Here is a 14701-nt window from a genome sequence, read left to right as displayed (position 1 = left end):
CTACATATGTATCCTGGACTCGAGACCCGGAAAAACCTCAACAAGGAATTGCTAAAATTCAACAAGGAATTGCTAAAATTCAACAAAAAATTGCAGAGATGTTACACTTGGAGTTTACGGGGAAGGATGAATCCACAAGAGCAGTTGAACTGAAGCACAGACTGAAGAAGGAGAAGATCCTAATTATATTAGATGATATTTGGAAGGAGATTGATCTGGAGTAAGTTGGAATTCCATGTAAAGATGATCAGACAGAATGCAAAGTAGTGTTGACGTCTAGAGATCTACACATATTAAGTAACGACATGGGCACAGAAAAATGTTTTCAAATTCAACAATTACCACAAGAAGAAGCTTGGAGTTTATTTAACAAGTAATCTTGAACTGCGACCCATAACAATGAAGGTAGTTGAAGAATGTGAGGGTATACTAGTTGCGATTGCAACAATTGCAAAGGCATTAAAAGGTGGGAGCGTGGCTGTATGGAAGAGTGCCTTGGAAGAACTGAGAACATCCGCACCAACAAGCATCAGAGGAGTGAGTAAAAACGTGTACGCATGTCTTGAGTTGAGCTACAAACATTTGACAAGTGTTGAAGTCAAGTCATTGTTCTTACTCTGTGGTTTGCTGGGCAATGGCCATATTTCATTGGATGACTTGATAGGATAAATACAAACAATGCACAATCAAGTTTTATCCCCTTTTATGAGAACTTAATAGGAACCAATTAAATAGAGCAACAAGAATTCACCTAATCAACAAGTATATGAATACCAATAATTTTTAGTGTGGAAAACCTTTTCCAATATGAGAAGTAAAAACCACGGGACCCTTAGGCCACTTAAAAAACTCCATTAATATAATCAATGGGTTACACAATTCTCTCTAGATAAAACTAGAGGCATACATCAACCATATCTCAAGACAAATTAATCTTGGCAATTTCAATAGCTTTGGATAAAAACAATGGAGAGATATCACCAAACACACCACTGTTCTCAGACTGAAATATAACTGTTCCGAACTCCAAATCCAATCTCCACCGTCCAGAATGAAGATCAATGAGTTTTGAACGTGCTCTCCAAAAATCGACTCAATCGAACCACAAATTAACCTTGATAGGAGCTTATGATCAAAACAGTTCGCATAGAAAACGCATCAAAACAGAGACTCTATTCTCGGACTGAAAGACGACCGTTCGGATCTCCAAATCCGATCTCCACCATTCATATTGAAGATCAATGAGTCACGAACCTCTCCTCCAAATTTCAGGTCGATTAGCCCACAGATGAAGTGGGGTCGGATCTTTGATGAAATCTGGGCAGTGAAGAAAAACTGAGTTTTTCTCTTCAAAAATGGTGGTTCTCCTCTTCTCTCTTTTCTCCTTCTACTCTCTTTTTCTTCTATCTCCGGTGGCTGCAAAAAAATTGGAAGAAGAAGAGGGATTCTTCTTTTAACCTTTTTATATAAAGGCCTAAGAGGCCTTAAGTTTTGGGCTCTTAATTTTAGGCCTTCCACATGAGAAAAAACCCAACAAATCTCCCCATTTCCGATTATGTAAAGGGGCTCGCCATCTCGGCCATTGAACAACAAGCTTCAAGCTTCTCCTTTGATAAGGACTTTGTTAACATATCTGAGCCATTGTGATCGGTATGTATCTTCTCAAGTTCAAACAAGTTGTCATTGAGAGCATCTCTCATCCAATGATACCTCGCATCAATGTGTTTCGATCTTGCATGAAAGGTAGAATTCTTACTAAGGTGAATGACGCTCTGGTTATCATAATATACCACATAGCGCTGCTGCTTAAACCCAAGATCATGTATGAAATGCTTCATCCACAACAACTCTTTACATGCTTCTGCTGCTGCAATGTACTTTGCCTCTGTTGTAGAAAGTGCAACACATTTCTGTAGTTTTGATTGCCAAGACACAACACCTCTTGAGAATGTCATCAAATAGCCTGAAGTAGACCTTCTATTATCTACATCCCCTACCATATCTGAATTAGTGTAGCCAACAAGTACTGGCTTCCCACTTCCAAAAGTGAGTTTCAATTTGGAAGTGCCTCGCAAATATCTCATAATCCGCTTGACTGCCTCCCAATGTAGCCTTCCTGGATTAGATAGAAAACGACTAACAACACCAACTACATAAGCTATGTCTAGTCTAGTACATACCATGACATACATCAAACTTCCTACTGCTGAGACATAAGGAACTATTCTCATGTATTCCTTCTCCTTATCTATAGAAGGGTTATGTCTGCTGCTTAGCTTAAAGTGACTAGCCAGAGGAGAACTAACCACTTTAACTTTGCTCATGTTAAATCTTTCAAGCACATTTTCAATATATTGCTCCTGTGACATATACAACTTCTTGGATGCTCTATCTCACTCAATTCTAAGACCAAGAATTTTCTTTGCTGACTCCAAATCCTTCATGGAAAATGATTTACTTAACTGCTTCTTCAGCTTATCAATTCTTTAAACATTTCTGCCAACAATCAAGATATCATCAACATATAGCAACAATATAACAAAATCATCATCAGAGAATTTCTACACAAATACACAATGGCCAGAAGTAGTTTTTCGATAGCCTTGCTTCCCCATAACTAATTCAAACTTCTTATACCACTGCCTCAGTGCCTGCTTTAAGCCATAAAACTTTTCTTCAACTTACACACGTAATTCTCTTTTCCTTTTATTGTGAAACCCTCTAGCTGTTCCATATAAATTTCTTTTTTTAAATCATCATGGAGAAATGCAGGTTTAACATCTATCTGCTCAATCTCCAAATCAAGACTAGCTGCCAAGCCTAAAACTACACGAATAGACGACATCTTAACAACAGGAGAAAAAATCTCATCAAAATCAATACCTTTCTTTTGACTCAACCCTTTGACAACCAATTTAGCTTTGTAATGTGGCTGTGAAGTGTGTTATTCTTGCTTCACTCTGTAAACCCACCTGTTCTTCAAAGCTCTTTTTCTCTTTGGCAACTTGACAAGCTCAAAAGAATGATTCTCATGCAATGACTTCATCTCATATTGCATAGCATCAACCCACTTCATCTTATTTTCATCTCTCATGGCTTCCTCATAACTTTCAGGTTCTTCCCCGTCAGTTAGTAATACATAATCATCAATAGAATATCGTGTGGAAGGATGTCGGTCTCTGGTGGAGCCTCTACTACTGGTGACTGCTCATGAACATCATCATCCATATCAACCTGTGTGGGAGTTTCAATATCACCAATGTCAGGTTGGTCATCATGTGCTTCATTTTCAACCTGTGTAGAAAAATGTGTCAAAGGAACTGGATCTAAGTCAATCAGATTATCACTATATTGAAACTTTGTTGCATCAGTTTTCTCAATGTCCTGTATGGTATGATCTTCCATAAACATAGCATCTCGGCTTCTTACAAGCTTTTTTTGCATTGGATCATAAAACCTGTAACCAAGCTCATCCTGACCATAGCCAATGAATACACAAGGTCTTGTCTTAGCATCAAGCTTAGACCTCTCATCTTTCGGGACGTGCACAAAAGCCTTGCATCCAAAGACATGCAAGTGATCATAAGAGATTTCATTATCTGACCAAATTCTATCTGGAACATCAAATTCTAAAGGAACACATGGTGTAAGATTGAGAACATGTACAACAGTATTCAAAGCCTCACCCCAAAAGGATCTTGGCAACTGTGACTGTGAAAGTAAACATCTCACCATTTCAACCAGTGTCCTATGCATTCTTTCAGCCAACCCATTCGACTGAGGAGTCTTAAGAGGTGTCTTTTGATGTTGAATACCATGTTGTCTACAATACTCATCAAAAGGACTATAATACTCACCCCTATTATCAGTCTGGATGCATTTCAATTTTTCACCAGATTGTCTCTCAACAAGAGCATGAAACTGCTTAAACACTTCTAACACTTCGTCTTTTGTTTTCAAGGTATACACCCAAATCTTTCTTGAATGATCATCTATAAAAGTCACAAAATATAGAGATCCACCAAGTGTTTTTGTTTTCATAGGACCACATACATCAGAATACACTAAATCAAGCATACCTGGCTTTCTTGTATGGCGGTGTTATTTGAATGCAACTCTGGTTTGCTTTCCTGCTAAGCAATGAGTACACCTTTTCAAAGATCTCTTCTTCATACCATAAAGAAGATTCTTCTTAGCCAAAATCATCAAGTCTTTCTCACTCATGTGACCAAGTCTGTTGTGCTATCATCATCCATTACATTGATACTAGAATCAATTACCCTTGCCTGCATCAAATATAATGAGGAACACTTCTTTCCTTTTGCTACCACCATAGAACCTCTGGTGAGCTTCCACTGACTATCACGAAAGGTGTTGCAGAACCCTTCATCATCAAACTTACCTGTGGAGATTAAATTCATGCGGATATCCGGAATGTGTTTGACATTCTTCAAAATCAACATAGTACCATTACTAGTCTCCAAATGCACATTTCCCATACCAATGGCTTTAGTTGAGCCATCATTGTCCATCATAACACTTCCAAAATCACCGGATGTGTAGGATGTAAAGAAATCTTTCCGAGGTGTAGCATGGATTGAGGCATCACTATCAATCACCCAACTAGTCTCTTGGAAAGCAAAATTAACAACATCACTATCATAAACAATAAGGAAATCTGAACTGGCAATGACAACTCGATCATCTTCACCACCATTGTCATTCTTCTTGTCTTTCACTTGTCATTGTTTCATATCTCTCTTCAATTGGTGACAATACTTCTTTATATGCCCTTTCAAATGACAATAATGACACTCAACAGTGGTAAACTTGTTAGTCTTGCTTTTGCTTTTGTCTTTGTTCTTTGGACCTCTACTCTTACTCCTACCCCTCTTTTCAGCAACTAGGACATCTGATTGTGAAGAAGAACCCTGTGACTTTCCTCTCATCTCTTCATTCAGAACACAACTCTTAACCAAATCCATATTCATAGTACCATCTGGGGTCGAGTTAGACAAAGAAGTTCTAAACATCTCCCACAAGTTCGGTAATGTACCAAGAAGCCACAACCCTTGCACCTCTTCCTCAAACTTGATATTCATTTCAGCCAACTGATTAATAATACCTTGGAATGTATTCAAGTGATATGTCATAGGAGTTCCATTTTGATACTTCAAGTTAATCATCTTCTTGATAAGAAACAATTTATTGTTACCAGTCTTTCGAGCATATAACTGTTCAAGCTTATTCCATAGACTCCGTGCATGTTTCTCTTCACTAACATGATTGAGAACATTATCATTTACCCACTGTCTGATATAACCACAAACTTGCCGATGGAGTAAATTTCTCATTCTACTTGTATTGCTTTCTATTGTTTTACACAAGACACAAATTATCTTTAACCAATGCAATGATACCACTTTGATGGGATAAATACAAATAATGCACAACCAGGTTTTATCTCCTCTTGTGAGAACCTAATAGGAATAAATCAAATAGAGTAACAAGAATTCACTCAATCAACAAGTATATGAACACCAATAATTTTTAGTGTGGAAAACCTTCTCCAATATGAGAAGTAAAAACCACGGACCCTTAGGCCACATAAAAAAACTCCACTAATATAATCAATGGGTTATACAATTCTCTTTAGATAAAATTAGAGGCATACATCAACCATATCTCAAGACAAATTAATCTTGGCAATTTCAACAACTTTGCATAAAAACAATGTAGAGATCTCACCAAACACACCATCGTTCTTAGACTGAAATATAACTGTTCTGAACTCCAAATCCAATCTCCATCGTTCAGAATGAAGATCAATGAGTTTTGAACGTGCTCTCCAAAAATCGACTCAATCGAACCACGGATTAACCTTGATCGGAGCTCATGATCAAAACTGTTCGCATAGAAAACGCATCAAAACAGAGACTCTATTCTCGGACTGAAAGATGACCGTCCGGATCTCCAAATCCGATCTCCACCATTCAGATTGAAGATCAATGAGTCACGAACCTTTCCTCCAAATTTTAGGTCGATCGGACCACAGACGAAGTAGGATTGGACCTTTGAGGAAATCTGTGCAGTGAAGAAAAACTGAGTTTTTCTCTTCAAAAATGGTGGTTCTCCCATTCTCTTTCTTTTCTCCTTCTACTCTATTTTTCTTCTACCTCCGGTGGCTGCAAAAAAATTGGAAGAAAAAGAAGAAGAGGGATTCTTCTTCTAACCCTTTTATATAAAGACTTAAGAGGCCTTAAGTTTTGGACTCTTAATTTTAGGCCTTCCACATGAGGAAAAACCCAACGGACTTGTTAAAATATGTCATGGGTTTGGATTTGTTTGGTTACATCCATTCATTGGAGCAAGCAAGAAATAAACTACTTACCCGAGTGGAAATCCTTAAAGCCTCGACCCTGTTGCTTGAAGTTGAAGATGGACGCAATTGTGAAGCTCCGAGTTTGTTTTTTATGGAGGAAGGTAACGGGTTTGTTAGAATGCATGACGTGGTTTGTGATGTTGCAAAAACAATTGCATCGAAATATCCTCATCATCTATTTACGGTGAAAGAAGATGTTAGATTACAAGAATGGGAAAAGAGGGATGGTGAGTTGAGAAATTGTACTGGCATATCTTTGCAATGCACACATGTCCATGAGCTTCCAGAAGGGTTGGAATGTCCCAAAATTGGATTCTTTTTGTTGAATGGTAATGATACTTTCTTGAAAATTCCAGACACCTTTTTCAAAGAAATGAAAGAAGTCAGAGTTTTAAGCTTGTTTAGGATTGATCTTACACAACTGCCATCATCACTTCACTTTTTTTCAAATCTTCGAACATTGTGTCTACACCGATGTAGGACGTTGAAAGACATAACAATACTTGGAGAATTGAAGAAACTATAAATTCTTAGCCTTTTAGATTGTGAGATTCTAGTGTTTCCCAAAGAAATTATGCAATTGATTGATCTAAGGATGTTGAATTTGATGGATTCCACAATTCTCGATCCAAGAAATGTGAAATCAAGTCTATCTCGGTTAGAGTATTTGTGTATGAGGATTAGTTTTGATCCATGGGAGAGCGGAGGAGTTGACGGTGGAAGGAGGAATGCTTGGCTTTCTGAGTTGAAACACTTGTCCTATTTGAGGGCCTTGCAATTGCAAATATTACATTCAGGTTTGCCTTCGGAAGATGTATCCTTTGAGAACCTCACTAGATATGATATATCTATAGGCTATCAACCGTGCTAGTATAGGGAGACGAAGACCTCAAGAAGGTTGAAACTATATAAGATCAAAGGCCCAGATATGGTGAAGTGCTTCTCCAAACTGTTAAAGACAACTGAAGTCCTAGCATTGGATAGATTGGGTGATACCAAACATTTTGTTTGTGAGTTAGACTGCGACGGTTTTCTTCATAAAAAACTCAAGTATCTGTATATCTCTAGGAGTGATTGTTAGCTTTTTTTTTTTTATAATGTGTGGCCATATATAATTATATTTATATGAATATTATTTCAGGGTATCAATTGATAGGTAGGTGAATCAATTGATTGGGCATCCAAGAGTCTTATGTATGGAAGACTCAAATTACAAATGGGGAGTTAGAAAATTTAACTCATATGAATGTGGTATTACAACTTTTGTAACCCCATCATTATGAAATTTATTTGTACATTATGTTTATGAGTAATGGAGGAAAATGGAAAAGTATAACCTATGCAATTACATAGATGCATTCAAGTTCATAACCCACCATTACCCATTAATTTGTACATAATTGGTGTAAATAATGAGTATAACTCCTATATAGTCTTTGATGGGAAGACTAAGAGATGTATAACTTATTATAAATTGAGGTCCTAAGTCATACTCTCATTCTTATGTCTTTTATTTCTTGTTGTTTATTTTTAACAACATACACCACACAAGTGACCCATCTACTATATGAAAGTAGTGAGTTGAAGACCTTGACAATACAATTCACAAGGTGACTCAATCTCACTTCATGGATCAAGGTAATAATATGATCATTATTTTAGCACTTATAAATTATTTTGTTTTATGTATCCAAAATTGTTTTCAAAAATAATTATTTCCGCATAAAGTTTATGAAAGTTTGGTTAACAGTGATGTGATGCAATACATCATGAATACAATGGAAATGGAATGGGTCGATCCACCACATAGTGCCTTTCCTCTCTTGGAGGAATTACGACTCGCCTTCCTCCTCAACCTGGAAGCAGTATGCCATGGCCCAATTCCGATGGGGTGTTTTGCCAACTTAAGAGTTCAGATAATAGAGGAATGTAACAGCTTGAAATATATCATATGGCCTCCTACAACACAAGCAAGGGAATCAGTACAAGTGTTTCCTCAACTGGTATCCTTGAAACTGGAACGTCTGCCAAATCTCATTAACTTCTACTCCACAGGAACCAGTGACAGCCAGGAGCCAGGCAGCTCTTTTTTCAATCAGGTATGTTTAATTTTCATTTTCAATTTCTGCCATTCAGCTCTTTTTAATTTTCAACTTCTCTTGCAAACAAATTAATCACATACATTAATTAAATCAGTAGTTTCCTAATGCTAGTATGTACTACTAAGAAAGCCAAATAGCCAATCACAAGATTTGTCCCTCCTCGTCATTTTCTCTCATAAAATTACATAACTAAGCTTATTTTGCTCATGTATCCTAATTTAAGAAAATAGATTAATTTTTTCCATGAGTAATCTCTTATTAAGAAAGTGGATAGTGAGATCCCTCTATCATTTCTATTTTGCCTGTCTTTCCCATACCATTTCACTCTTTTATATTCATCTTTTTTAAAGCTTATAAACATATTTATATTATTGAGCCCACAAATATGTATATTTTCTATTTCAATTTTTTAACTTGAAAAGTATCTATATTGTTTCATCCACAAATGTTCTTGATATAACAAAATTTCTAAATATATTACTCAAAATCCAAAATTTAACTATCCTCTTTATCCTTTCCTTTTCATCTTTGGTTTTTTTTTTTTTTTTTCATTTCTCAAATAGTCACACTTTTATTTTTTTCCATTTTTGTTTCTATGTACAATTTTACTCCAATATCTCATGAGCCTCCCATGCTCAATGTCAAAAATTAACTCTTCAATCATGTTTAATTTCTAATATCAAATAAGAGGTGAATTTTGATTCTTCATTTTATCTTGCTCTTTTTTCTATTATTACTACTACACTTTTTTTCTTAACATTCTTTTCATTTTTTTTTTAATTCCTTTTGCAAACCTCCATAGTTTTTCAAATATGGCATTTATTTTTATTATTTTTGCACAAAAAATATTTTATTTAAGTACAAATAAGCTTATTCAACAAATTAAATATTTTGTTTAATAACTGTTAACACACATTGTACAATTATTTATCCTTTTTTTCTTTTTCTTTTTGAGCAATGTTATTCACCATTCAAATGATTTTGATTTCATTTTAGAAGAATAAAAAAAATGAATTTAAAAAAATATATATATAAAAATATTAGGGCAAAATTAAGAATAAATAAAGATGGAAGAATATAGAGTATGACTCACCTCAATTGAAAATTATAGCTTAAAAATTTAAATAATGTGAAAGAGTCACATTATTTACTTGTTTTATGGTATTATAAGTTAATAAAAATTATATTGGAGAATTATCATTGAAAAATAATAAAATAAAGGCATTAAATAATGAGAATCTTAATAGTTTTAATCAATTCATAATGATTGAGTACACTATCAATATTGAATCATTAATTTCAATACTTCTTCAAATTTTAAAATGTAAATAATAAAATAAAATAAGTTGTAAAAAATATACAAATAAAAATAGTGAAAAAATTACAAACAAAGGGAGTGAAAAAATTAAGAAAAGATCATACGTTAAAAATTGGAAGAAAGAGATGTCAATATCAAACATGAGGTGCACGCTAGTGCGATAATTAATTTGTAATTAGATGAAGAAAAGTATTTATACAAATATCATTTTTTCTATTCTTTATTTTAATCTACAAAGCATGGTAGAAGGGTTGATTTAATTTTTTTTTTTTACAAGGCTATGGAATATGAAAAAAGAGATTGATGACTATTATGGCCACTTCTACATGATCTACAATAATTTATCAAATGATAAAAAAAGAGAAGGAGATGCAAAAATTGGGATCATTCTATTGCCTTAATTGAAAGAAAATATTTGGTACCAACTTCCTTAAATTTAAAAAAAAAAGATGAAAAATGGGATCTCTTATTTTCTCATTTAAAAAGAGAATTTATAGTAAAGTTTCGGTTAATTTTGTACTTTGTCACACTAACATGTTGAGTTTCTACCTCTTATATTCAATTATATATGTCTAGTTATTGGAATATAGGTGAACGACTACATTAATTATTAATTCTATGTGATAAATTGGACAGATTGCACTCTCCGAGTTGGAGTCCTTACATTTGAATCCAATGGATAATGTCAGAACAGTGTGGGACAACCAAGATCCTGTAGGTTCCTCTAGCAAATTGAAGGATTTGTATCTCAAGGGTTGTGAAAATTTACTGATTGTTTTTCCATCCAATTTCTTAGAAGGGATACAAAGCCTACAAACTCTGAATATAGAAGATTGTTGCTCTTTAAAAGAGATTTTTGAAGTGGGAGAAATAAATAGGGCAGAATCTGATGGTATTGCAGTCCCTCCATTGAGAGAAATGTCTTTACATGGTCAAAATATGGAGTGTGAGGAAGAAGGATTCCCGAGGATATCTTGCCTTTCAAAGTCTAAATTCATTGAAAGTTGGTAATTGTGCTTCCCTGAAATATCTTTTTCCAGCTTTGGTTGCGAAGGGCCTTGTACAACTTAAGGTCCTAGAGATATTTGATTGTGGAGTGGAGGAAATTGTTGCAAATGAAAATGGACTTGAAGAAGTGCCAATTTTTTTATTCCCTAGACTAACCTCTCTCAAACTTACTAAATTATACAAGCTCAAGAGATTCTATCGGGATAAGTACACTCTTGAAAACATTGGTGGTATGCAATTGTGACGAAGTGGAGCTATTGCTGCAAGAAAAAAGTCTTGAAGGTAAAGTTGATAAACAACCTCTCTTCTTGATCGAAAAGGTATGACTTCTTTTGCACATCTAGGTTACTTCATTTATAACTAAATTAATCAAATTAGATAAAAGGACTTGAGAACATGGAGAGAGAGGCACAAATAATTATAAGTGATGAGAGTTTTGCAGGTGTAATGAGCATTATGTTTTATTATATCCAATAATTAATCATTGATATAACAAGTGCTACGAATGCCAGTGATATTATATTACCCAAACTGCATTTAGCTACTATAACTATTCAAGGCATTTATATAAATTCCATATTCATCTTATGATCATGTGTTCAATAATACTAGTAACCAGATTATAAAATTCGCTTACTAGAGAACCTATAACAAAGATAAATTACTTGGAAGCCTTTTTATATATAGACCTTGTTTATTTACTGAAGTTTTGTTAGCATAATAAAATATTAATGTTATTTATTTGATTTGTTAGAACACATTTCCTAACGTGGAGGAGCTGAACTTGGTCTTCAAGGGCCCCGTGGAGATATGGTGTGGCCAATTTTCAAGGGAGTCATTTGGCAAACTAAGAGTTTTGGAGATAGAAGCGTGTCATGATATTTCGCTTGTGATCCCACATACTATAGAGCAGCTCATCGTGAGAAGGTGTGATTCAGTGGAAAAGGTAATCCAAGTGGAAGGTCATGCGGGTGAGACACTTCCACGGTTAACTATAATGTACTTGGAAGATCTACCTATGCTTAGGCATCTATCTGGGTTGGGGCCAATTCTTCAAAATCTTCAGTCTCTACAAGTATCTCGATGTAGAAATTTGATAAATTTGGTATCACCTTCAATGGCTAAAAGACTAGTGCAACTCAAAGAGCTGACTGTTGACTATTGTGATGAGGTGAAAGAAATAGTTGAAAATGAAGGAGGTGAAGCAACGGATGATGAGATTCTTTTCACCAAATTACAAAAACTGGAACTTTCTTTTTTACCAAATCTGAAAAGCTTTTGCACAGCAAGATACACTTTCAAATTCCCATGCTTGATAGAAATGCAGGTAATAACATGCCCTAAGATGGAGTTTTTTTGCAAAGGAGACTCAATCACAGAAAGGTTACAGAGAGTGGAGATGGATTATTATCACCAACGTTGGGAGAATGACCTGAATACTACCATACAAAAGATGTTTATGGAGACGGTACATAATAATTCCCCTCAACTTCCTTCACTCTTTAACACCTTCTTTTCCCTTCACTATTCTCTGCATATTGTGAATTCTAGTTCTAATTCTGTCTGTTTACCATCTTTCAATTTTTGTTGCTATGAGAAGCAGGCATAGAGCAAGCCATAGAATTTTCATGTTGTTTAAGTCTATAAGCATGTTTAGTTTCTTAAAAGAAGGAATCTACATTGATGGAGGCAGAATTTTCCATGATTTGTGTGTAATGATCCTTCTTTTTTTTTTTTTTTTTTTCTCTCATATCCTTAGGTTGCTTCATTTATTATTTGTTTGGGCTAAGTTTGTCTTACTATCTGTTTTTGGTTGCTCAAGTATTTTAATGCTTCCTTTTTTAAAACATGACCCGATTGCACCCAATTGAAATGAATTTAAGATACATAGGTAAAGGTTATAGAAAATTTAAAACATAGATTTCCAGTCAGTTCAGATGCGGACCTAGAGAGACAGCCTATGCTGTGGCTGAAACTAGAAGTTATAATGTACATGAGAATTAATTTTGTCTCTAACTTGGTTCAATAGTCAAGTTAGAAAAGTTAGAGATGGAAACTTGATAATTGTGTTGATTATTTAAAAAAGACTTCTCGTGTACATTGTTGTTTTATGATTGGGGTTGTTACGAACTCTAAATGCTTGTAAAAAAGGTTATATATATCTATAGAAAATCCAAATGCAGAGAGAAAGTGAAAGTCAAGTATTGTGGTTACAAAAGGAAGTGAGAATAGATATGAAAACTTATCTTAGATCTGACATAGTTAAATTATCAAGTTAGAATAGTTAGAGGAAGAAAATTTGATAACTAAATTCATTGAATGGCCAAGTTAGTGTAGATAAAAGATGTCCTTAATTATTTGAGTTTCTACTTTTCTAGAGTTGGGTTTACGCTGCCAGTCCTTACTTGAGCACGAAAATTTACCAGTTTCCCTTGATGTTAAAGGAGTCTATCTTATTTCACATATTTTCATATTCTCCAATATTCCAAACCAGTAAATCAGCAAAATATTTTTAACTCGTAATTTCCATGGTGGAGTTTGAGGAGTAGAATCCCAAGGTTCTTAGGAATGCCCTCAAGTTATTATCATACGTTTTGGAGGTAAATCATTTCAAAAATTGTTTGAGGCTTGATGCAGATTGAAGATAATATGGGACACTAGATTGAAGGTATTTACCTATTTTAGCTACATGGAGGGTCTCATTTTATGGATAGAGGAACTTGGTGAGACTTAATTAGGTCATTTACAGTAGTTATCAACGTTGACAAATAACTACAAGGCTACCATGTAGCAGCAGTTTGATTTGGTCATTGTGTGATTCTCTCTTCATACCGAGAATTCTCGTTTAAGTTTTGTTATTGTAATTTTTCTTCTTTCCTGCTCAATATGATGCTCTACATGTGTAGAATGCCGAGCCTATGGAAGAGGATTTTGAAGAATATGGGGATTTTGAAGAATATTGGGATTTTAAGGAATTGGATCCCAAGGAAGAGGATTCTGAGGATGAAGTTCCTGATGAAGAAGATGATGAGGATGGGGATTCTGAGGAACAGCATCCCAATGTAGAGGATTCTGAAGGACGAAGTGGATCCTTGGGGCCAAGATCCTGATAAGAAAGACTAAGTTCAACTTTTCATATGCAAAACAAAGAAAGGGTTTTCCTTCTACATGGTACATGTGAGTGAGAAACTGCTACAATTTTTATTTTTTTTCCCTTTATGTACCTTCAAATGTCAAAAAGGCTTTTGTTCTTATTGCTTTTGGCTTTTGTTCTTAATGTCTTCATTTCTTCTAGATATATATGCAGAATTTGGCTTCATTTGAGGACATGTATTGATACCATCCCAGTCAGAGAGATGCTGCCAATGAATTGTTCATCAGTCTCTTTTGTATGTTTTGCTTTATGATGCCATATCTGTAAGTTGCTAATGCTACCTGCTGGCACTTAAGAGACCATTCAACTGCTTGTGGTTCAAAATATGTATCTGAGATTAAGCTTTTGTGCACATTTGACTTTATTTGCATTATTCTTGTGTACGTGTATTAATGTTATATAACCAAGCTTGTTAGGACCTTTCATATTCATTCAAGTTTAAAAAAAGTTTTTGAAGATGGGTTTAAAAAATCGTTTAGTCAACTCCAAACAAAGCTTGTTTGGTTGTGATCTCATGACATATATATATATATATATATATATATATATATATATATATATATATATATATATATATATATATATATATATATATATATATATGTGTACCTTTTTGTTAATATCTAGAGCAATATCTGGAACAATTTAATTCAACAATGTTGACAAGGTTTGTACGTCTTTGTCTTTGTTTTTCTAATTCTAGCAAATCAAGAAAAATGTCTTGATAAATGTCTTGA

The 14701-nt window shown here is 34.6% G+C and overlaps 1 protein-coding gene across 1 annotated transcript; it reads left to right on the top strand.

Moving 5' to 3' along the window:
- Positions 1 to 8160: 8160 nt before the first annotated feature.
- LOC117930562 lies at positions 8161 to 14398 on the top strand. Its single transcript, XM_034851204.1, has 5 exons — positions 8161 to 8481; positions 10439 to 10516; positions 11565 to 12278; positions 13717 to 13987; positions 14106 to 14398. Exons 1-4 carry the CDS (start codon positions 8161 to 8163, stop codon positions 13918 to 13920), a joined length of 1317 nt encoding a protein of 438 aa, XP_034707095.1. The 3' UTR covers positions 13921 to 13987; positions 14106 to 14398.
- The last annotated feature ends 303 nt before the right edge of the window (positions 14399 to 14701 follow it).

Source organism: Vitis riparia, chromosome 14, assembly GCF_004353265.1.
Source record: "Vitis riparia cultivar Riparia Gloire de Montpellier isolate 1030 chromosome 14, EGFV_Vit.rip_1.0, whole genome shotgun sequence".
Taxonomy (NCBI): domain Eukaryota; kingdom Viridiplantae; phylum Streptophyta; class Magnoliopsida; order Vitales; family Vitaceae; genus Vitis; species Vitis riparia.
This window is presented reverse-complemented; position numbering and strand designations above follow the sequence as displayed.

What these genes read in the sequence shown, in the direction of transcription:
- LOC117930562 (XM_034851204.1), top strand. Translation starts at nt 8,161, where the DNA reads ATGGAAATGGAATGGGTCGATCCACCACATAGTGCCTTTCCTCTCTTG. An exon ending in TGTGGGACAACCAAGATCCT is followed by an intron (nt 10,517 to 11,564) that starts GTAGGTTCCTCT and finishes TTGATTTGTTAG; the next exon opens with AACACATTTCCTAACGTGGA. An exon ending in AAAAGATGTTTATGGAGACG is followed by an intron (nt 12,279 to 13,716) that starts GTACATAATAAT and finishes CTACATGTGTAG; the next exon opens with AATGCCGAGCCTATGGAAGA.